The sequence below is a fragment of the Triturus cristatus genome, chromosome 12 (assembly GCF_964204655.1).
Source record: "Triturus cristatus chromosome 12, aTriCri1.1, whole genome shotgun sequence".
In the NCBI taxonomy this organism is placed as follows: domain Eukaryota; kingdom Metazoa; phylum Chordata; class Amphibia; order Caudata; family Salamandridae; genus Triturus; species Triturus cristatus.
In genome coordinates this window covers 243727287-243751290 of record NC_140595.1, presented here as the reverse complement: position 1 = coordinate 243751290, position 24004 = coordinate 243727287, and the positions used below count along the sequence as shown (strand labels likewise).

Genomic DNA, 24004 nt, shown 5'->3' with positions numbered 1-24004 from the left:
TTGGCCGACATAGATATGCTGTTTGGGAATGTGGTTCCACAGCCTTTATGGGGATCCATTCGTAATGTAGATCACGCTGCAGAATTGGGTGACACATGGGCTAATATCGTTGCTGCAGACGCTAGACAAGTTGGTGGTGCAAAACCTGAGCCTTTGGTAGCAGAGCCCCCTGGTAGAATTATTACCTACATGAAAACTATAATGCCTGCGATGCGCGTAAATTGGGATAAACTATCCGCATGCAAGCAGAAGAAAGATGAGACAGTGTCTGATTTCTTCACCAGGTTTGAAGAAACGTTTATCGACCACAGTGGCCAAGACATGAGCACTGAAGGTGGCCAACGGTTATTCGTTGATAAATTTGTGCAGAATCTACTTCCCGAGTTGTGTAAGAAATTAAAAGACTCAGAAAGTTCTTGGGCTGTTTCCTCTTCAGCGCAAATACTGGCTACTGCACAGTATTATGAGAATAGAGACAAAGATGAGAAGGATAGAACAGATAAGAAAACGAAAGAACTAAAGACAAAGGTCCTCTTGCAGCAGGCCTATCCGCCACGTGGAGGACAGAATAATTATAGGCAAACACAAGGTATCTATCAGCAGCCCCAACAATTTCAGAATACTCAGCAAATGAATGGGTATTATCAACCACGAATCCCTGTAGGTCCCAACCAATGATCATATTGCAAAGAGGAAGGTCATTTTAAATATAGTTGCCCTAAATTAATGCAGCGTAACAGTAATGCGTATGGCGCAAGAGGTAGAGGTGGTCAGCAAGCCCCTAGAGGCAGAGGGCGTGGAAATGCTCCCCAGAACGCGCGTCCTCTTCCGCCACAAAATACCATAAATAGCTTTGATCAGCAAGCCAACGCGACTGGTAATACAGCTCAGTACTACAATAACGATTATTATGCGGAAGACGACAATGTAGAAGATGATGATTACTAGGACAGCCGTAGACAGAGTGGGAGTTGTTTCAGTGCCAGTGGATCAGAGCGGACCTTATGTTAAAGTAACTACAGCAAATGTAACGGAGCCCTTTCTGCTAGACACTGGTGCTGCAAAGAGTTCAATCACGCATTCAAAACTCCCTGGCGCGCCTTTGTCTGGCGAAATGAATGTCTCAGTAGGTTTTTCTGGCGCCCCAGTTAGGAACCCGATTTCTAGTCCTATGTCACTTTCTGTTGGACCTTGTGAGCTAAAAGCACCCCTCATTCTAACGACAGGTTGTGGTGAGAATTTGCTAGGCTTAGATTTGCTAAAAAGATTGCATGCAACGCTATATTGTTCTCCCTCAGGAGTACAACTTACATTAGGCAAGAAAGTGATTTCCCCAATGTATCTGTCTAAAAATGCAATGCCACCTGAATTGTCATCCCTTCCGGATGTCCTTTGGGCCACTGGTCCCAATGATGTGGGTCTTTTGGAAATACCGCCATATGTGGTCACTTTAAAAGCCAATGTCAGATTGCCACGCATTCCCCAGTATAAGATCTCCAATGAAGGTCAGAAAGCGTTGTTAGAAATTGTCAGCGATTTGATCAAGAAGGGTGTGATTGGAGAGACAAGATGCAACCTTTGCAATAGACCAGTTTTACATGTCTTAAAACGAACGGACCCTTCACAGCCACCTGTTTACAGATTTGTGATTGATCTTAGAGAGGTTAATAAGATTGTTGTGCCACAGTTTCCAGTTGTCCCTGATATAACTGCCTTGTTAACTATGATTCCAGCCTCCGCTGCATGGTTCTCAGTGATCGATCTAAAGAATGCTTTCTTTAGCATCCCAATTGCAGAGGAGAGCAGAGACATTTTTGGCTTTAGTTTAGGAGGTCGCAGCTTCCGCTTTAAACGCGCTCCTCAGGGCTACTGTGAAAGTCCATCAATATACAGCCAAGCTTTAAAAGCGCAGCTTGATGCACTTGTTTTACCTAGTGGCGCTATCCTCATTCAGTATGTTGACGATTTACTAATCGCCGCGGATACTGAAAAGATTTGCAAAGAAGCTACATTGTCATTGTTGCGTCATTTGTCTGCCTTTTATCACAAAGTGTCTCTCTCAAAATTGCAATATTGTCGACAAGAAGTGACCTACTTAGGTCATCTCTTATCGAAGGAGGGAAGGAAACTGACCCCAGAGAGAATTCAAGCCATTGCACAGTTGAGTGTGCCAAGAACACAGAGAGAAGTGCGTGCTTTCTTGGGCATTACTTCATACTGTAGGCATTGGATTCCTAATTTTTCCTTGTTGGCAAAACCTTTGTTAGCATTGACATGCAAAGACACACCGAATCCTATTCCATGGTCTGAAGAGTGTCAGAAGAGTTTTTTGGAATTGCGTAATGCATTGTGTTGAGCTCCTGTGTTGGGTACCCCTGACTACAGCAAGCCTTTTACATTGCATGTTCATGAGAAAGATGGTTGCGCATTATCAGTGTTAACACAGCCGTTTGGCGACAGACCGCGTCCATGCGAGTATTTTTCGTCAACCTTGGACCCTGTAGCGAGGGCATTGCCAAGTTGTCTGAGAGCCACAGCCGCCGCAGCTATGTCTATTCGACAGTCTGCTGGACTAGTAATGGATAACACATTGATTGTTATGGTTCCACATGCTGTGGACACATTGTTAAACAGGACCAAGACACAACACTTAACTAGTGCGCGATTATCAGGATATGAGCTAACACTGTTAGCAAATCATATACACATAAAGAGAAGCAACACGTTGAATCCAGCTACATTATTGCCAATTCCAGCAGATCTAGATGAGATTGAGCAACATGATTGTCTATTCAGAACAGAAGAAGAAACGAAAGGGAGAGTAGATCTCAAAGATACTCCCCTGACTGAGTGTGATGGTACTTTATGGGTGGATGGTTCGTGTTTCAAGCTTCCGAATGGTGATACGACTGCTGCATATGCTATCACGACTTTGGACACGATTGTTGAAACTGCGCGTGTGCCACAGAATTCGGCTCAAGCAGCAGAATTGATTGCCCTTACGAGAGCATGCGTGTTGTCTGAAGGAATGAAAGTGTACATATATACAGACAGCCAGTACGCCTTTGGCGTGGCTCATAGTTTTGGGCGATTGTGGAAAGAACGTGGGTTCCTGACTTCGCATGGAGCTAAGATTCAGAATGGCAAGTTGGTGAATGATCTCCTTGAGTCGCTGACCCTACCGTTACAAGTTGCGATTATGAAATGCAGTGCGCACAAGAAAATCACTGATGATGTTGGTCGTGGTAATGCGTTTGCTGATGAAGTCGCGAAAGAAACAGCAAAAGATGTGAAGACTCGAATGTATGTTGCAGGCCCTGCCAGATGGGTTGGTGATGTTGGAATGTGTGAAAACACAATAGAAAGTGTAAAGTCCCTTCAAGCTGAAGCCACAGAGAAAGAATTGAGCAAGTGGAGAGAAAGTATGGGTAAGTTGGATGAGAATGGTTGTTGGATTGATTTGTCAGAACATAGGCGATGGTTGTTGCCTGATGCATATGGGCTTCCAGTGGTTACTATGGCACATGGAATGGCACACATCAGTACAATCAATCAATCAATCAGTGACACTTATAGAGCGCGCTACATACCCGTAGGGTCTCAAGGCGCTGGGGAGGGGTGGTGCCGCTACTGCTCGAACAGCCAGGTCTTCAGCTTCTTCCTGAAGGAGAGGTGGTCTTGGGTCAGGCGCAGGTCGGACGGGAGGGAGTTCCAGGTCTTGGCGGCCAGGTAGGAGAAGGATCTTCCTCCTGTAGTCGCTCTTCGGATGCGGGGGACAGCGGCGAGGGCGTGGTTAGCTGATCGGAGGTGGCGTTTGGGAGCGTAGAAGTTGACTCGGCTGTTGAGGTAGCTCGGGCCTTGGTCGTGTAGGGCTTTGTGTGCGTGGGTGAGGAGGCGGAATGTGATTCTCTTGTTGACGGGGAGCCAGTGAAGGCCTCTCAGATGTCCGGAGATGTGGCTGGATCGTGGGATGTCGAGGATGAGTCTGGCTGAGGCGTTTTGGATCCGCTGGAGTCTCTTCTGGAGCTTGGCGGTGGTCCCGGCGTAGAGGGCGTTGCCGTAGTCCAGTCGGCTGGTGACGAGGGCCTGGGTGACGGTCTTCCTGGTCTCTGTGGGGATCCACCAGAAGATCTTCCGTAGCATGCGTAGGATGTTGAAGCACGCCGAGGAGACGCTGTTGACTTGTCTGGTCATGGAGAGGGAGGAGTCCAGGATGAAGCCCAGGTTTCGTGCATGGTCAGTTGGTTTGGGTGCGGTGCCCAGGGCGGGGGGCCACCAGGAGTCGTCCCAGGCGGAGGGTGAAGGGCCCAGGATGAGGACTTCCGTCTTGTCCGAGTTCAGTTTCAGGCGGCTGGTCGTCATCCACTCGGCTACCTCTTTCATCCCTTCGTGCAGGTTGGCTCTGGCGGCGGCGGGGTCGTTGGTCAGGGAGAGGATCAGCTGTGTGTCGTCGGCGTAGGAGATGATGCTGAGGTGGTGTTTGCGTACGATGGCCGCGAGGGGGCTCATGTAGACGTTGAAGAGGGTGGGGCTCAGGGATGATCCTTGGGGGACGCCGCAGATGACTTCGGAGGCCTCTGACTTGTACGGTGGTAGGCGGACTCGCTGTGTTCTTCCGTTGAGGAAGGAGATGATCCATTCCAGCGCCTTGTCCTGGATTCCGATGTTGCTGAGGCGCCGTATTAGGGTGCGGTGGCAGACCGTGTCGAATGCCGCGGAGAGGTCTAGGAGGATGAGGGCCGCTGTTTCTCCGTTGTCCATCAGGGCTCGGATGTCATCTGTGGCGGCGATGAGGGCGGTCTCGGTGCTGTGTTTGGCTCGGAAGCCGGACTGTGAGGGGTCGAGGGATCCGTTCGTCTCGAGGAAGGCGGCCATCTGCTTGTTGACGGTCTTCTCGATGACTTTGGCTGGAAACGGGAGAAGCGAGATGGGGCGGTAGTTCTTGAGGTCGGTGGGGTCCGCTGTTGGTTTCTTGAGTAGAGCGCTGAGTTCGGCGTGTTTCCAGCTTTCAGGGAAGATGGCGGTGTCGAAGGATGTGTTGATGATGTCTCTCAGGTGGGGTGCGATGACAGCGTCGGCCTTGTTGAAGACGTGGTGAGGGCAGGGGTCGGTTGGTGATCCGGAGTGGATGGAGTTCATCGTGCGGATGGTGTCTTCTGTGCTGATCGGGGTCCAGGCGTGGAGGGTGGTGGTGGGGGGGGGTGGCTGGTCGGCCGTGGTGTGCGTTGGTTGGTTGTTGAAACTGCTGTGTATGTCCGTGATCTTGTTGTGGAAGTATGAGGCGAGGGAGTTGCAGAGGTCTTGTGATGGGGTGATGTCGTTGTTTCCTGCGTTGGGGTTGGAGAGCTCTTTCACGATGTTGAAGAGTTCCTTGCTGTTGTGTGCGTTGTTGTCCAGCCGGTCCTTGAATGCTGTTCTTTTGGCGGCGCGGATCAGCTGGTGGTGTTTCCGGGTGGCCAGTTTGTAGGAGGTCCTGTTGTCCGGTGTCGGGTCCCTTTTCCAGACTTTCTCGAGGGCTCGGCAGTTCTTCTTGGAGCTCTTGAGTTCGTCGGTGAACCATGGGGCCTTCTTGCTGCCGGGTCTGTTGGGCGGGGTCCTCAGCGGGGCGAGCTCGTCCGCGCAGTTGCTGATCCACTTCGTGATGTTATCGGCGGCCTGGCTGGGGTTCGCTGAGCTGGCCGGAGGGTGTTGGCTCAGGGAGGTTGCGAGCTGGTCTGCTGTGATCTTGTTCCAGCTTCTGCGGGCGGTGTGTTGCTGGTGTTGGTGGGTCGTCGTTCTCTTGAAGGTGAAGTGGACGCAGCTGTGGTCCGTCCAATGAAGCTCTGTGGCGTGGCTGAAGTCGATGTCTGTGCTGGATGAGAAGACGGCGTCGAGTGTGTGTCCGGCGAGGTGGGTGGGGGTGGACACCAGTTGCTTGAGTCCCAGGTTGGCGAGGTTGTCGAGCAGGGCGCTGGTGTTGTGGTCGTTGTTGTTCTCCAGATGGAAGTTGAGGTCTCCCAGGAGGATGTAGTCAGCGGAGGGGAGGGCATGCGGGCTGACGAAGTCGGCGATGTCCTCGCTGAATTGCGTGCGTGGTCCAGGGGGTCGGTAGATCAGGGTGCCTCTGAGGGTGGTCTTCGGGTCGGTGTGGATCTGGAAATGCAGGTGTTCGGCGGTGGTCAGGGTGTTGTCGGTGCTGGTCGTGAGACGGATGGTGTTCCTGTGGATGATGGCGATGCCTCCTCCCATCTGGTTGGCGTTTCGGTCCCTCCGGACGATCTTGTAGCCCTCTGGGATAGCGATGGCGATGTCGGGAGCTGAAGAGGCGTTCATCCAGGTCTCCGTGAGGAAGGCAACGTCAGGGGCTGTGGCGTCTAGGAGGTTCCAGAGTTCGATGGCGTGTCTGTGGACGGAGCGGGTGTTGAGCAGGATGCACTTGAGGTGGGTGCTGCTGGTATTCGACTTGGCGGGTGCTGGTACGGGGCTGGTCCGGATGCTGGAGAACTTGCAGGCGTGGCAGCTGAAGGGTCCGTGGGTGCGTTTTGGAGTGGCTTGGTGGCAATCAGGGAGTCGGCCGGTGTTGAGTGCGGTGAGGGTGGCGGCGGAGTACGTCAGGCGGGTCGGTCGGGGTCCTCGTGGGCCAGGGGTCCTGGCGCTGGTCGCGATCCGGTCGCGGACGGGCGCAGACGGGCTTACCTTTGGCGCGCCTTCGGCGCACAATCGGCGCGCCCGCTGCGCGTGACCGCTGCGCGTTCGCACGGTCGCCATTTGAGGCGAAGTGCGCGGGTGGGCGGAGCAGCTGGGAGGCGGGAGCGGGGAGGGTACAGAATACAAGAAAGGGCGGGGAAAAGCGGCGTTTGGCGGGAAGGGAGGGCGGAGGGCGGCGGGCAACCAGGGAAGGAGGCAAAACACGGGGAAACGGAATACAGCGAAACAGGCACAAAGATTGGTCAAAACAAGGGAAAAAACGGGTTAAAGACAATCAGGCACAAATTCGCGTTAAACAAAGGTCAAAACAACCGCAGCGGCGGCAGTCCGGAACGAGGCAGCAGCGAGGCACAAGGAAGCAAGGGGCACACGCAGCAGCAGGTGGCCGTGCGGCGCGGGGGTGTCCCACAAGTGGGTCACACTCACCTGCGTCGCACGGTCGCCTTTTGAGGCCAAGTGCGCGGGTGGGCGGAGCAGCTGGGAGGCGGGAGCGGGGAGGGTACAGAATACAAGAAAGGGCGGGGAAAAGCGGCGTTTGGCGGGAAGGGAGGGCGGAGGGCGGCGGGCAACCAGGGAAGGAGGCAAAACACGGGGAAACGGAATACAGCGAAACAGGCACAAAGATTGGTCAAAACAAGGGAAAAAACGGGTTAAAGACAATCAGGCACAAATTCGCGTTAAACAAAGGTCAAAACAACCGCAGCGGCGGCAGTCCGGAACGAGGCAGCAGCGAGGCACAAGGAAGCAAGGGGCACACGCAGCAGCAGGTGGCCGTGCGGCGCGGGGGTGTCCCACAAGTGGGTCACACTCACCTGCGTCGCACGGTCGCCTTTTGAGGCCAAGTGCGCGGGTGGGCGGAGCAGCTGGGAGGCGGGAGCGGGGAGGGTACAGAATACAAGAAAGGGCGGGGAAAAGCGGCGTTTGGCGGGAAGGGAGGGCGGAGGGCGGCGGGCAACCAGGGAAGGAGGCAAAACACGGGGAAACGGAATACAGCGAAACAGGCACAAAGATTGGTCAAAACAAGGGAAAAAACGGGTTAAAGACAATCAGGCACAAATTCGCGTTAAACAAAGGTCAAAACAACCGTACGAAAGGAATCTGTAAGTTGTTGGCTCCAGTATGGCAGAATGCTGGAATTCCTAAGTGTGCAGAGAATGTGGTCAAGAATTGTATGGTATGCTTGAAATACAACCCTGGTAGGGGAACCCCAACTCCAGCTGGTCATTTTGTTCCTCCATCATATCCATTTGAAGTTTTGCAGCTAGATTTTATCCACATGGAAAGATGCAACAACCTGAAATATGTATTGGTGGTTGTTTGCGCTTTCTCAAAATGGATAGAGGCCTATCCTCTAAAAGATAACACTGCTCTATCCACAGCCAAATCCCTTGTGAAGGAATTTTTCCCTAGGTTTGGAATGCCAAGAATGGTGTGGAGTGATAATGGAAGTGAGTTTGTGGGTAAAGTGATGAAGAATGTGTGTGAGGCACTAGGTATAAGGCAGAAGTTTCACGCTGCAAATCACCCCCAATCAGCTGGATTAGTAGAGCGCTACAATGGCGCTCTAAAACTTAAGTTGGCCAAAATCCAGGCGAGCACCGGTCTTAAATGGCCTGACGCCCTGCCTTTAGCACTCCTATCCACAAGAATGACCGTGCACTCACGAGTGGGACTTAGTCCTTATGAGGTTGTTTTTGGCCGCCCGGCCAATGTATGGGGTGTGCCAAGACCGACGTAATTCAGTGAAATCGAACATCCAGTACTGCTTGATTACTTGTATGATTTGACGGTTAAACTGCGTGTTTTACACCAACAGGTGCACGATACTCTCCCCCGGCCTCTGAGGCTCCAGGACACCCCCCATTGAACCTGGCACGTGGGTCCTTGTGAAAAACTTTCAGCGGAAAACCAACGATGAGCCCCACTGGATTGGTCCTCATCTCGTGCTACTGTCTACAAGATCAGCTGTTCGAGTAAAGGGGAAAAGGAACTGGATCCACGGCGCCCACGTGAAGAGGATCCCTTTGCCTCTGCCGTATGACCAGTGGGTCCAGGAGGGTATCGCTGACTCTGAAACAGACACTGTACCTCGTTTTGTGCCGTTCAGTGATGCACGCATAAAAGGCACAACTTCAGACCAGGAGAGTGACGATATTTTGCAAGAAGCTGTGCCACCGTCAATTCGATTGGACACCACAGAGCCTGAACTCTTGTTCCAAGACCAAACAGTACCTGGCCGTCTCCATTACAATCTGAGACCAAGGCCTATGGACAAATAAATATTCTTTTTCTTTTACCTTTTTATTTTTTGATAACCAGAGCTCTCCCATCTGAAGGACTTTCTTGATTTTTGTTTTTCGAACCACCATCCGGGTTCAGCCGCAGGGTCGCGGTGCCAAGACTTTGGGGTACAGGCCAAAGACGTTAGGTCGACGGTTCTGGTTGGTCTAGGGCGTTCCCTGGACTGACAGGCGTACTCCTTAGCAGAAGATACTCACCCGCCGCGAGCGGCACGATTAGAGGATGGAGTTTTGTAAGATGGAGAGACTCACTGAGGAAATGAACTTTAAAGCAAGAATATGTAAAACAATGAGGAGCAAACGTTTTGTATTGTTATGCCTGTTTGTATTATTTAGTATGGTAGTGTTTACTGTAGGATTTGTATTCTTCTCCTCTCAAGAGCCCATTGCCCCCACTGTACAGCCTATACCTCCTCCTACTATCTCCTCACACTCTTTTCACCCTCTGCCTGAACATGAACAAGCTAGACGGTCTGAGTTTGTAAACAACTCGTTTATTCAGCTCCTGCACCAGCACCAACTAGTCATGAATACAACAAATTGTTGGGTGTGCGGTTTAATGCCACATACCATTAATAAGGGTATTCCCTATCTGGTGCTGCCGTATAGTTACAATGGATCGTCATGGGCATTCCAGACCATGTTTCTCTATGCACTAGATGCGTACTCCCCGCGACAACCGCGTTCCATCAGACTTAGCACCAATAATAAAGCTTTAATGAAAGGAGTTGCCGATATGAGTAGAGATATCGATGCATACTCATCCATTCCCAAAGAAGAATTGAGAGCTTATGTAGGGTGGAACGCGACGGGGTATAGTATTAGTCTAGGTGAAAGACAACGGAAAATCTCATCCCCAATCTGGGTCGTACCCCACATAGGTCGGTTCTGTTTGCAAGGTAATGGTCAGAATCCTAGAGCTCAACTGGGGAGAAGTGACTGTACTGAAACGTACACTTTTACGTCACAGTTTTCCCCTGCGTTTCTGGCTGCCATGGGTACATATTTTATCTGCAATGACCGAGCATATACATGGTTGCCCCCCGATTTCTCGGGCACATGTTATATTGCAAATCTGCTACCGCCAACATTTACTGCCGCCTCCGACTATCACAAGACCAGAGTTGTGAGAGGCGTGATTAGTAAGGAAGATACTGCCGGTCAGGAAGCGGGAGATTTCTTTTTGGGTTTACTGCCGTTTTGGGGACCTATGGTTAATAGTAGGAACCTGAGACAGCTGACTCGTGTGGTTGAATCCACTGTTAATGTTACGGCTGGTGCCCTTGGTAATTTGACAGCTGAGCTCCAAGCGGATCGCCTCATGACTTTGCAGAACCGCATGGTTCTAGACGTCATACTTGCAGACCGTGGTGGGGTATGTAAGGTTATCCAATCCAGTTGTTGCATTTTCATACCAGACAACGCTCCAACAGTTTATCAAGCCATCTCCAAACTGCATAAAATATCTGAGTCCATACACGTGGATAAAGGAGATTGGTCACTGGTGGGGTGGTTCTGGGAACTGATATCTGCCTGGGGTTGGAAAGTTCTGATGGTCATTGGAATGATCTTAGCCATCCTTTTCCTGTTCTGTCTGTGCATACAGTGTGCTCCTGCGATATGTGGCCTCTGTGCTACATTATGTGTAAGGAAACCTGTATCGAGGGACGAGCTAAGTAATAGGATGATGCTACAGCAACATCTCCAGGACTTCGTGAATATTGACCTAGACTCGGATTGAAATGAGTATAGTTATTGCCTATGTAAGGGCAAAAGGAGGGTCTGTCGTACTTTGCAATTTGGGACCGCGTAGGAGGCAGGGCCCTACCCCTGTCTATCCCGGTAATAGTGAACCGCAAATGGTTAATGCGGTATGTACAAGTGCTTTGTGTAACGTTTTAGCTATGAATGCACTGTGTATACGCTATTATACATCACTACGTGGGTTCCATTTTGTATCGGTGGCCATCTTATGGTTGCCCTCACATAGGCTATATAGCATGAAGCGAAAACGGGCCTTTTAGAGCACATGTGGCTTTCTTTGACTCTTCTGTGACCTGGGCAGCTTGGCTCCGCTGCCCCAGGTCAAACTGGTCCCACGAGTTCCCCGTCCTCTGGCCTCCTGTGATTAGCATCAGGGCTTGACACACCATAAAGTCCTTTCATCCTACACGAGCCTCCAGCTAATCTCTTTCACACCTGACTGTTCCTACTTTATGGCTTGTTTCCCAAAACAGGAGATGCTCATGTTTATTGGGGCCTATCGATATCTGATGTGGGATCTGAGCCTTGCTGGGTAAATAATTGCGGGCTGGCTTAACTGGAATGTGGGATGGTCATCATGACTCGTTTTCGTTTTGTAATGTATACTTTAAATGACCATGCCATAAACCTAGGAATGTATGCCTGAGGCAGGATATTCTGTATTTAAGAAGAAGCCCGTTTCTGTGATTTTCAGCAGTCTCCTGAGAACATACACGCTGTTGTACTTCTTGGATACCTGTAATTGGTCTGCAGCCAATAAACTGATCTTTGACTTCACCCAGAAGACTCTGTGTTTCTGTAGGTCTGAAACAGGAAGAACCCCGAAGTCATAGGGTGTGTTCCCCTGCACCGCTGGGCTTAAAATACCCAGTACTTCACCTGCCCCCGCACCAATCCCGTCTAACCTCCTGTTTTCTGATTCATTCCAGTGCCCCTCCAATCTGCCCTTCACAGTCGGCTTGTTAGCAATGGCAGCTTGTCCTCCATGGTCAGCTTGCTGTTCCCGCCCTGATATCTGCCCTCCTTGGATTATTGTGCTTCCCCTGCTTATGCTGACCTGCTTTCCATGTTTAGGTTGTAGCCACTTGCCTCCCGCCCCTCTGTTCTCCATCTAAGAGCCCAAAGCCCACTCACATGGGTCCTCCAGTTTCCGTGTGAGTGCCCCATCTCCTCTCCCACCGTGGTCTAGTTGTGCTGCTCATGCCAGCCTGACCTGAATGATCAGCAAACAGCACCCTTTCTCCTGTCATCCGTGGTCAGCTTGCTGTTTTTGTCCATCCCAGCCTGCGCTGAATGATCAGCATGCTGGCCCTGGCATTGCCACCTCCCTCTTGCCCACCGTGGTCAGTTTGCTACTCCGGACCCAGTCCCCTGATGCCTGCCTGACATTCTAAGAGCGCCGGCACATGTACTCTCCCGTCAGCACTCCATGGTCAGCTTACTGCCTGTGCTGATGCTCACCTGCCCTCTGTGGTCAGCTTAATGCCCCTGTTCCTAAACAGTAAATTCTTCATAAGTACACCCCGGTCCTCTGTGGTGCGTTGTGCTGCCCCTGCCTATCACAGCCTGCCTTTTGTGGTCAGCTTGGTGCTTGTGCTCAGTCTCCTCTGCCCACTATTCTACATGTGTGCCCCTACCACACCTTCAACCTGCCCTCTGATCTGTTGTGGTGCCACGCCCCCTTCTCCCTGCATGCCCCTGCTCACTCCTTCCTGCATTCTGTGGTCTGATGTGCCCCGTCTCTCTCCACCCACCCTCCGTTGTCCGTCTCTGTGCTCATGCACCCTCCCTTCCTGCTCTCCGAGGTCTGTTGCTCTGCCACTGCTCCTGCCACCTGCTTGACCTCATTTTAGCTTTCTAGAGCACTAATCATAATTTCTACGACAAAAATAATCCACTTACGTTTTTTATTTCTAAAGGAAATGCTTTAGGTTTTACAGATTTCTTATGTTAATTAGCTAAGTGCAATTAATTAATTGGGAGAACTTCCCCACCTACACCTCTTTCTTGGCAATAGGTTGGCACAACACCACAAAACCTTCCAGGAAGGAGCTGAATTGGAAGTACTTTTTTTTTTAAAGGTTTGTCAAAAGGCACCAATTTTACTCGTGGTACAAAGAAAGTTCTCCCTATGAAAATGCGGACCCAACTATAATTACACAATGATGACCACCTCTATGAGATGTTCATTACAGTGGCAGTATCCACTCTGTAATTATAGTTAGGGTTATCAGATAGGAAACAGGCTGGCTCAGCACAAAACTATAATCAGGTACAGTTTCAAAATATACAGCGATACATAAAAGTCAATGATTGAACATCAACACAGCGTCTCCCAAGTGAATCAAATAAGATTTCAGTTTACTAGAAACATATCCTTCCTTGTCTGACGAATCCTTCCACATCCTGACTTCGGTCCACGCCGCTAAGTGACATCTTATGTATTCTGGGTTACTAAATACCCTTATGTACTTCAGTATTCACGACATATAGTAGTTGTGCGTGCTCTTCCATCTCTTCTAATACCAAGATATTATTCGCTTAGGTACTTCTTTCTGACATTAAATTTTGCTGTGTACCCCTTGTGCAGACTACTTAAAAACAAACATTACAGCCTTGAAGAAGTCCCATTGGGACGAAACGCGCCGCGTCGGCTATGAATTCTGTGTTGTGTTTTTAACAAAAAAAAATTAAATAAAAGAATAAAGGAAGGATATGTTTCTAGTAAACCGAAGTCTTATTTGATTCACTTGGGAGACGCTGTGTTGATGTACAATCATTGACTTTTATGTATCACTGTATATTTTGAAACTGTACCCGATTATAGTTGTGTGCTGTGCCAGCCTGTTTCTTGGGGTTTTTGGGTTCCCAATTAGTGGGGACGTAGAAAGGTCACGTTCCCGGTTCTTTGCACCACACCTTTGCTTTAACTACCGTAAACCAGACTGCCTGGTGCAGGTCTTGAGTGCCTTGACCTTCTGTTTTTTGTTAGGGTTATCAGATAGGAATTCCTCTGATTTTTCATCAGTAATAACTTTAAGGCCGTTTGACAAATCTCCAAATTACTTTGCAGACAGATTTCTTATACATTGGTGGATGATGCAAAGTTTTACGGTGATTGGTCAAGGAGGTGCAAAGATAAAAGGGGGTTAATAAAACACATTTTGCACCAATGCATTTTCCATAGACTTTTTGTACAGGACGTAGCGTGAAAACGCTGAACAGATTTACAGGAGTTAAGCAGGATTAGACATTAGTGTGCACAGATCATTTAAGGTAAATATGGCAAGTATTTTTTAAGTTAGAGCTTATTTTAACTTAGTGATATCTGATGTTGAAGTACTTGTGCAAAATGTTGCAGTATTTCACGGAAGCAGGACGGTGCATAGCAATGGCAAGTCATTAGGTGACTGGCTAATGACTGCCTTTACAAAAGTTAAAGTCAGCTATGTTTTTAGGTACAATGTGGCTGTATTCTGTGTTACACCTTCATTTGACTTAAGTAAAGTGGTTATAAAAAAGGAAAAATACCATATCTAATACTTACCTAGATCTGCAGGCGCAAAGAGGAACACATCTAAACTGGACCTAAAAAGATGGCTGCCTTTAACTGTTGTAAAGGCACTCAGAAGCAAAAGGCAGCCTTGTTGTTTTTAGGTACAGTTTGGCTGTGTGCTGCGTTAAGCTTGCAGATCTAGGTAAGTATTAGGTTTGGAAATTTTTCCTTACCCAATACCATTTTAGTAAAGTGGTAATAGGTAGGGTAACATTTTAAATGTTTCATAATTTTTACCGTAGTACCGTGGCAGCAAAAATATGCTATAAAACACTGATTCACAAATATAGTGTACTAAAGTTTATGTCCTATTTTTAACATTTAAATATGTACAAAAAAGCCTACACAGCAGCACAATAATCGAAATTACTTTGCTAGTTCAAAAAAAAGTATAGTTCTCCCTAGATTGCTAGAAAACTAGAAAGAAAATTAAGAATAAAGATCTTTACCTATTAACACTTTAAAAAGTGGTAATAGGTAGTGAACAATGGAATCGAATACATATCTATATTTAAGACCCGAACAGAGCGAATCTCATAGCAGGAAGCAGCATAACTGCGATCAACACTACATAACTCCTTTTTACCCTTGAAAAACACAGCTGTTAGCTAATTGCATACCGACTTCTAAACCGAATGCAACATTATTTAGTGCAAACTTACTATAGTATACCACGGCATGATAACTAAGTTTTAAAAATCTTTTAACTTTACCACACTCTATGCCACTAGAATTTACCTTAACCTACTGTATGCTACTCCACATTATGCTATTATACTCTACGCAACTCAATTCCATGACACTTCAGTGTACACCACTTCACTGTACGCCATGTCACTGTACGCAATTCGGTTGTATGGTACTGCACACTCCACTCCACTGTAGTTATAGCTAATGTAGTGTGTGTGGCGAGTGAGATGACCATCCTGGATCTGGATGCGTGCGACTTTTAGTAATTTGAAGATGGTGCATGAATTATAAATTTAAGTTATTACTATAGAATTTCTAATGTTTGTCTAGTTTAAGATGGCTTTGTATAGAAAGAATAATTAATGTTTTTCCTAACTATAAATAATACCTAACCTTTGGCTTTTTTCATTGAACACACACACACACACACACAGATATATTCACAGGGGGAAAAAAGATTACAGGAACGTTATAGATAAGTTCCAAGTTTACACACAAAACCATAGAAATTCAGCAGTTTTAGTTATCTAAAGGTAAATATAACCCATGCATGCACCCGCCATACACAGGTTTGTAACTAATAATTACACTGCAAAAGTTGCAGTGATATCAACAATGTCATAGAAGATCAGGGCTCAAAAAATAATAAATTGTTACTAGACCTGCAGGTCTAGTAACTTTAAAAAATCTACTCTACTAACTGTAATGCATTTAATCTCCGTCCATGAAAGCAGAGCAAATGTGACAAGTTACCAAGATTTAAAGATATTTTTATTGCTCATTCACTTTGTGAGCAATAAGGATGCCTTTAAATCTTGCTAGCTTGTCACATGTGCTCTGCTTTCATAGACCGAGATTAAATACATTACAGTTAAGTCGAGTTTGACAGAGGTCAAAAGTCAGTTTGTCTTCCTTCTCACCAGAAAGGGCAAGTAGGACCTAAGAATAGCTCGTCCTAAGTAAATCTGGCTAGCAAATGCGTGCAGGTGATTGGATTTTTCAAGCCCTGAAGATGTGTTGCAATATGTGGGGTAATTAGCAGTGCATGAGTTCTAGTTACCCTAGGGACAAGTTATAGTTACTTGAGATAATTATAAAGTGTGGTAAAGCGGAGTGGGGTCTGTGAGTGGGTGCATGAGTGGTTTTGAGGGTCTGTGAGTGGTTGTGTGGGTGTGTAAGTGGATGTGTGAGTGAGTGTGGTGTGGGTGAGTGTGTGGTGAGTAGGAGTGTGGATCTGCGAGTGAGTGTGTTTTTTTTTATTGAGGTCTGGATTAGCAAATCCACCAAAATCTGGGAGGATCCAGGGAGGCTTGCCTGGTAAAAAACAACAAAAAGAACGACTTGGACAATTTCTAGCCCATAAGGGGTCCCCCTCACAGAACCCTCCGTTGGTCCCATGGGGTTTGGGTACCTCTACTCTGATCCCTTCTATCAATTTATAACTATTTTACTTGCTGGGAAATCGAGTCCCGATGAACAAAACAGTGACCGCAACTTTCCTCTCAGATTGCAGCCAGCTAATCACATTGCTTCTGGCGTGTGGATTCGCCAATCCAAGGAGGATCCATGGAGGATCCGCCTCCCTATATAAACAAATTTGGATTTCAGTAATACTGCGAAAACTACATAACGGATTTACACCAAAGCACAAAAAGGTAACTTTCTGGATCAAGATCTACCTTCCTACCAAAATTGGTCTATCTCTGTTCAGCAGTTTGGGCTGTAGTCGTGTTTAAAATCCCTATCGTAATTAACATTAGTTATGTTCTTTTTTTTTTACCTCCCCCCTTTTTCTCGGCCCCCGCTTGATGGATCACCCTGAAACTTTCCATGTTTCACAAGAACCACAGGAGCACTTGTTTGGGAAAATTTCCTGAAGATTCGTCAAATGGCACCAAAGATATAGGCAAGTCAAAAACACTATGGAATCTAAGTCCTAACTGTAATGTAACTACCTACTGGCAACAGCCAGTAGGTGATATATATCAAAACAGATATATATTTCAGTATCTTCCTGTGAACCTGAGATGGCTGAGGGTATTTTAATCAACATGATTTAGCCTCCTTCTACTGAAAGTGATCTTTTCAAATACTCCAGCAATGTAAAAATGGAGGCATTTTGGAATTCCCTGCCTCCTACTCGATCACATAGTCCATTTGGGACAATCACAAAAATGCAATGTACTCATGACAAAACCTGCCATGCTCAATCACCCCATTCCTTTCAGTGTAAGAGTCTATGCTATGAAAGAAATGCCTAGTATAGATTATTTGATATGTTGACCTGTTCCTTATTTCATGTTGGCTAGAAAGTGAGAGTGCGGTCATGGAACATGCTTAAGGAGACCCATCCTACATTTCCTGTGCCACCTCAATGCTGCTTACCATAGATGATCTTCCTGAAAAATGTTCCAAGTTAAGTCGTTGCCCTTCAGGAGTCTTGAGGATTCCAAGTTTTTTGATGTGCGTATATGGAGTGGACGGTGCAATTGGGATGTGTGTCTTGGTTCCCTCATCTTCTGATTGTGCTTCAACTTCCACTGTTAATGAGAGAAAGACCACCCCAGTTAGACACGCAACCAAAGGCTGAAGCCATACTGAAAAAGACTCGAAAAATGAATCTAACTATGTATAAACATGTCTGAGTGAGCAAAGAAAAGAAGCAAATAAGTTGGCAATCAGGAGAAATAATATGGAAGGTTGAAAAACAAATTAAACCAGCATTGGCATAGCCAATAGGTCTCGCCTTTGGGGCCTTATAAGTGTTTAGCCATGCAACAGTTGCATAACTAAATACTTATAAGGTCCCAAAAGCGAGACCTATTGGCTATGCAAAGCGGCCGTGAAAGCGATTGCGATCAAACATTAAAGTGAAAGTAATCGCTGTAAAGCACGGTGCGCGCGCCCACGCACATGCACTGTAGCTCTAGGCTGGCCTGGTAGCACTTCTTGGAGCCCTCTCAATAAGTCTCGCCAAACCAGCGCATGCGCTGGGTCAGGCGAGACTTAAAAAGGAAAAGCACAGAGTGAATATAATGTAAACATGCACGGTGGGAAGGAGTAGACAGAAGAAAATATGCATGCAGGGCAAAATGAAAAAAAGCAACACTGGAGAGAAGAACACAAAAGAAAGCAAACAATCTCCAGTATCATCCCCTTCTTACTAAGCAGAAACCCCAGATCTTTCATAAACGTATAAGATCATGGCACACAAAAAGAATAACCGAGAAGTCACAAAACTACACAAGTTTGGCTTCATGAGGAATCAAACACTTAATATAAGGATTGCATATCTGTATATCATGCCTCAAATACTTATTACTGCTATCCTGAGCTAGTATACATGTTTCATTCAAATCAATGCTTTAGAACGTATCGCATTTTCTACTTTGTAACTGACAGAACCTGCAAAGGCAATGATTGACAGGAGCATGGGGGGATATTAATGCACATGATCACGTATAACTAGAACTGGGCCTAAACGTTAGAATAACCTGCAAACCTCAATATCTTCAAAATATCAAGATTCTGACAGTTGCTGAAAAAGATAAAAGCAGACCTAACGAAATGGCAAAGCCTCCCCTTAACATAATGGGCCATATAGCGCTGTACAAAATGATGGTACTGCCGTTTTCACTACACCTTTCAAAACCTACATCTCCAGATCCCGAGGTCCTGGTACCGAGGACTGGAAAGGGACGCACAGACCTTTCTATGGCAGGGATTGCGGCCCTGATTAGCGCTCACCCATTGCGAACGAGGCACCTTAGATGGTGGTCTGGGCATGTTCAACCTATACCTCTATTTTCTTGCCTCTTACCTCCTCCTCGACCATTACTGGTTCAACAGGGAGTGGTCAGACCCTGCTTATAAACTGGACCTTTCCCTATTAGGTTTCCCTGCTATACAGGCATTACTGTATGGCTCCCCGGTGCCCTCTTATATGCCTATGGTTACACGGGTAGTATTCTTAGCCTGGCATGCTGCTCTGCGTCACGTACAACGGGACGGTAAACTTACACAACAAACCCCTCTATGACACGGCACCTGGCTGTAGGAGGTGCCAACGCTCAGTGGCTTTAACATGGGATGCCATCGGGGTTTCAACTAGGAGAAGTGTGGTATGGAACAATATAAAAGAATAAGTGTCCCACATCATTTACACAAAATAACGCTCCAAATAGAGGGGGAGATACAAAGACAGGTGAAGGGTTTCTTTTTGGGAGAACCGGACATATGGTTATGGCATTCTTTTGGCTGAAAAGGATTGGCCACTTGAGTTCGTAAAATATTTCCCAGTGGAAGAAGAAATAATTTTACCGACTATCTCCGACCCCGTATCAGAATCAGTTAAAAATATATACACACAGGAGTGGGCATCAGCTTAAGCGCCGGCTCTATAGTGCAATGATTCTGGGTGGGATGATGAGTCTCCTCATTACAATTTCCCGTTAAAAACTATACCTCAACCGCAGAGACAGTACCTAATTAAACATGAAGCAAAGAAACAAGTCAGTGTGATCTTCGATCAACTTGAGTGCCAGGGTGTAATAGAGAATTGCACCTCATCTATGAATAATCCCTTCTTTCCTGTAAAAATAAAACAACGGAGATCGTCTAGTATTAGATTACAGACATTTAAACGCTTCCATACGCACATTTGCAGTACAGAATGCATATAGTGCCGCACTAATGAGTAACACTGCAGGAGTAATACAAAACACTAGACATCTCAAATGTTTTTTTGCTGCCAGAATATAGCACCTAGAAGTATATATAAAACATCAATAGGGCAACCCACTATTCCCCAAGGAACTGGGTATAATCAATAACATAACACAAGTGATCCTGGAGGACTCATTTACGTAGAACTTATTATTTAAGATGACGCCACCACACCTTATTGTTTATAGTATTATGTGTTGATGCATAATGAAATGAATACAAACTATGATTTGATTTCAATGTATGGTTGATTTGATGAACTATCCATGCTGTGTAACAAAAGGTGTTTATTACTACTGTTCATGGGATATAAATTCAGTAGTTAATTTGTTTCCATACATGATGTTACAAATGTATAATTTTCTTGTCGATAAAGTTTTTTATGACAAAAATGATTGATTCTAATACATAAAAGAAATTTCTATGGATGAGAAACCTTTTGAGTTGTGCAAATTCAGTTCACTTTTGTGACGATTCTTAAATAATAAGTTCTACGTAAATGATTCCTCAAGGATCACTTGTGTTATGTTATGGAAGTATATATATGACAGCATTTTCAGCGCTAGGGTCTCGGAGGCAATTTTGTCATTTGTCACAAGTGTATAAGAATAGCCCTAGGCTGTTTTCCGCCAGAGTAACTTCACATTTTTGGTGAAGAGGCATTGTCCAATGTAGATATTTATCTGATGGACAATGAATGAATGTAACATTTGGCTAGAGTAAAAACATAATAGGGGGGTTTTCTTGCCTGGGTTACAAATTTAATTTCAAGAAATCAAAAATAGCGCACCTAAGTATTCTGTTTCTAGGACACAAGTTATCAAGTGAAGCCAAAAGTTTGGCTACACATTTTTTTTTTTAAATGTTCACTGCTCCAACTTCCAACTCTGAAAAGACTACAATCCATGTAGGATTTTTGAATTTTGGCAGAACTTGCATTCTGGATTGTGCAGAAAGGGTAAAACCATTCTACAACTTAATTAGAACTGATTTTTCAGTGCAACACTGGGCACAGGAACCCACTGATATTTAGTGTTCTGTACAAGAGGACATGCTATCTTCCAGGCATTTACACACGCGTGTCAACACAACTAACCTGGTGATCTGCGTAGTCGGTGGACCAACCGGGTACACCTATATCATTTTCAATGAAGGTGATACAGTACCTATAGCGTACAAATCACATTTTTACACAAACGTTGAAATGTGTTTTGCACCCACTGAGAACATTCTCACAGCTGTACAGACTGTTGTAATGAGGCCCCCAGCTGGCTCAGTGAAAACGCACAAGTATTGTTACCCCAGTTCCGACCCTAGAGGCCGTTACTAAAGCAAGCATTCCGAATGCTAAGGCTCTACATCCAAGATGGATTAAAGGGGCCAACTCTCTTAGTGCAACAGATGTAGACTACAGATTTGACGCTACATTACAAACACAAGCATTCCTGCAGTACAACAAGAATATCCTCTACCGAATGAAATTATGTATCCAGATCGATATGAATGCATCATTTATACTGGTGGATCTACTCAACCTGCCATAGGAACAAACAGCAATATTCCACGGCATGTGCAATAGTAAAAGAGTGCATGCAAGATGAAAAGTTTATACCTGAAACACCACACACACACACAGTCCTTATGGGACTGTACAGCACAGCTGGCAGAACTACAAAATACGGATAGCAAATTCCCAACACTTATCGTGTGTGATTCATTTTACTGTGTCCAGTCTTACCATGAATACCTTCACTATTGGGGCTAAAATGGGTTTCGAGATTCCAAGGGTTGTCAATCAAGCACCAAGATATTTTCGGAACAAGTGGCAAAGCTGAAACAAGGCCTGCCACGGGCTCATGTTAGGAGTCATCAGCATGTTGGCATTCACGTTGAAGAGTAGTCAATGGCGGATGAAGCCGCCAAACAATAGTTTGTACTGCTGCCGTTGCTGCAATCACTAATTCTAGTATGAAGATAGATGGATTATCTATGATAGCTGTCAATGCCACACACAACAGCTCAGCACTGCCGAAAGGCTTTCCACTCAAGTACTCCTACATATAGGATGCACAAAATATTCTGTAAGCTCAGATTCAAGGAGTAGGGGGCAGAGTAATATCAAACATTGATTGCAGATTAAGATTGATACTACTAGCACGAGGGTCTGGGTTCAGCTCATGCAGGGATTACTGCTAGTTTCACTACTAAAGCAGCGCTACTGGTGGCCAGGTCTCACTAAACAGACCAAGAACATAATCCTCAAACGCGACATCTGCCAGCAAATTAAAGGCACCGTAGCACGTCACCCGCAAACACCTTCATTGATCTCAGACAAACCTCTTGCATGTGCCTATTTGGTTCACTGCAACCCCTTACACTCTGACGGGGCTTACATGTACATCTTGGTGGCAGGGAATTCCTTCTCTAGATTCCTATGGGTTGGGCCAGAGTGCTCAGCTGACGCCCAAACTATTATAAAAGATTTGAGAGTCTTTATCGGGACATACGTGACTGGCACATTACACTTCAACCAGGGTCTGGCATTTAGCTCTCCCGCTTACAAAGTAGCCACTGGACGTTTGGGTGTGGCCTTGCAGTACTCCTGCCCCCTACCATCCCGGGGAAAATTTGGTAGCTGAGAGGAAGAACCGTGACTTAAAGCAATCCTTAACAGCTAGTGTACTAGGCTCAGGTGGCAGTTGGGTTAATCACCTATACGGGGCCCAGAGGGCACTTACTTAACATGCCAAGAAAATCCCTAGGGGGGTTGTACACCCTATGAGCTCCTGTTTGGGGTGAGAATGTGGGTACCAGACCTCGATAGTGTCAGCACAGTGGCGGATGAAACACCATTTGACATCAATGATTGTTTAGATGGTTTACAGGACCTAAAGGAATACCGAGCTTTACAAAGCAACGTCCAAGAGAAACGCACCGCCACTGGGGAAGTGAAAGCAGTATCGGCAAGAGCTGCCTGGGTCCCGGAGATTGGGGACCTGGTCAGAGAAAAATTAGTGGACAAGAAATAATCTAGGCCATTTTACAGAGCGCATGTACCTGTCCTGGCTGTTGAAGGTACCAGAACTGTACTTCTTTGGCTTATTGCCAGTCGCCAAGACAAAAAGTTTGTCTCCATCGATTTGATCAAACCACACTATGTGGCCGATTCTCAACAGTAGGCCGCGTGGGCTTCTAGGTAGCCGCCGATCTCCTCTCACTACCTACAGAAAGTTCAGATCGAATCTTTAATATCAAATGAAGATCCCACTTACCAAAGAGAAGCAGTGAACAACAATGAAATACTTCTCCCCTATTGAAACTTCAACTGTACAATCTACTAGTATAGAAATTTCAATTCGACAAATCGATGACATCTATGTGAATACAGCATAGATCGAGTCATCTCCTGGTTCTACAAAAGCTATTGAGCTGCCAAAAATAGATCGGATGGTGTCTGGCTACTTTGTGCATTATGACGCATTTATCTGTTTGAAGTGAACCTGAATTGCTAACACCACCACTCCCTTTCAAGCTACAAGTTTATTCTCCCTATCTCTGGCTAAAAAAGACATGCCTTGTTGCTCTCAGGATACATCTCTGGGTTACGAATTGATAACTTTTCCTGGTACTATGTTTTTTTTTTTTAATATAGCGTGAACTAGACCCAAAGGTATCAGAGCACTTTACGTCGGCACCAGTTGCGTTACAGATGGACACATTCATATGTTAGGCATGGATTGGTTTGGTAACTGTCTTTTTTCTACTTCTGAATGGACATTATCTCCCAAAACGCTTGGCAGTCCAAAATGGGAACTTAGTACTAAAACCACATGCATCATTGCACCGTGAACTGAGGGACCTCTACCTGGTGAACATTAAAGCAGTTCCAGTTCCTGATTGAATAACATGGGACAGGGTATCGTATGATATGTATGGTCCTACTAAACTTTTGTGAAATACATATTTGTTCAAAATTCCTTTAAATGATATCATCACCTCGTTTTGAACATACCCAGCTTTCCCACATTTGCACGTTTTGAACATTGCCAACAATACATGAAGCATAGTGAGGATAAGTTGGATGCCATGTGGATCATACAATACATCAGATCCTGATCAACAGAGTTGGTTGGTTTGGCCCTTAGACACTAATAAATGTCAGTCTAGATTCCTGGGTAATTCAGATGGGTTTAAGATCAACAGGCCTGACCTACGCTATGTACAAACAGAACACGCAGGAGTGGTGACATCATAGTGTTGGGAAGTTATGCTTAGATTGGCT

The 24004-nt window shown here is 46.2% G+C and overlaps 1 protein-coding gene across 2 annotated transcripts in view; it reads right to left on the bottom strand.

Annotated features, from left to right (window-relative positions):
• Positions 1-24004, bottom strand: part of HASPIN (histone H3 associated protein kinase) — a 1547868-nt gene that overhangs the window by 960688 nt on the left and 563176 nt on the right. For both annotated transcript variants that reach the window (XM_085639404.1, XM_085639405.1), the window contains exon 7: positions 17383-17537. In XM_085639404.1, the coding sequence (XP_085495530.1) occupies positions 17383-17537 (155 nt within the window). The remainder of the gene's footprint in view (positions 1-17382; positions 17538-24004) is intronic.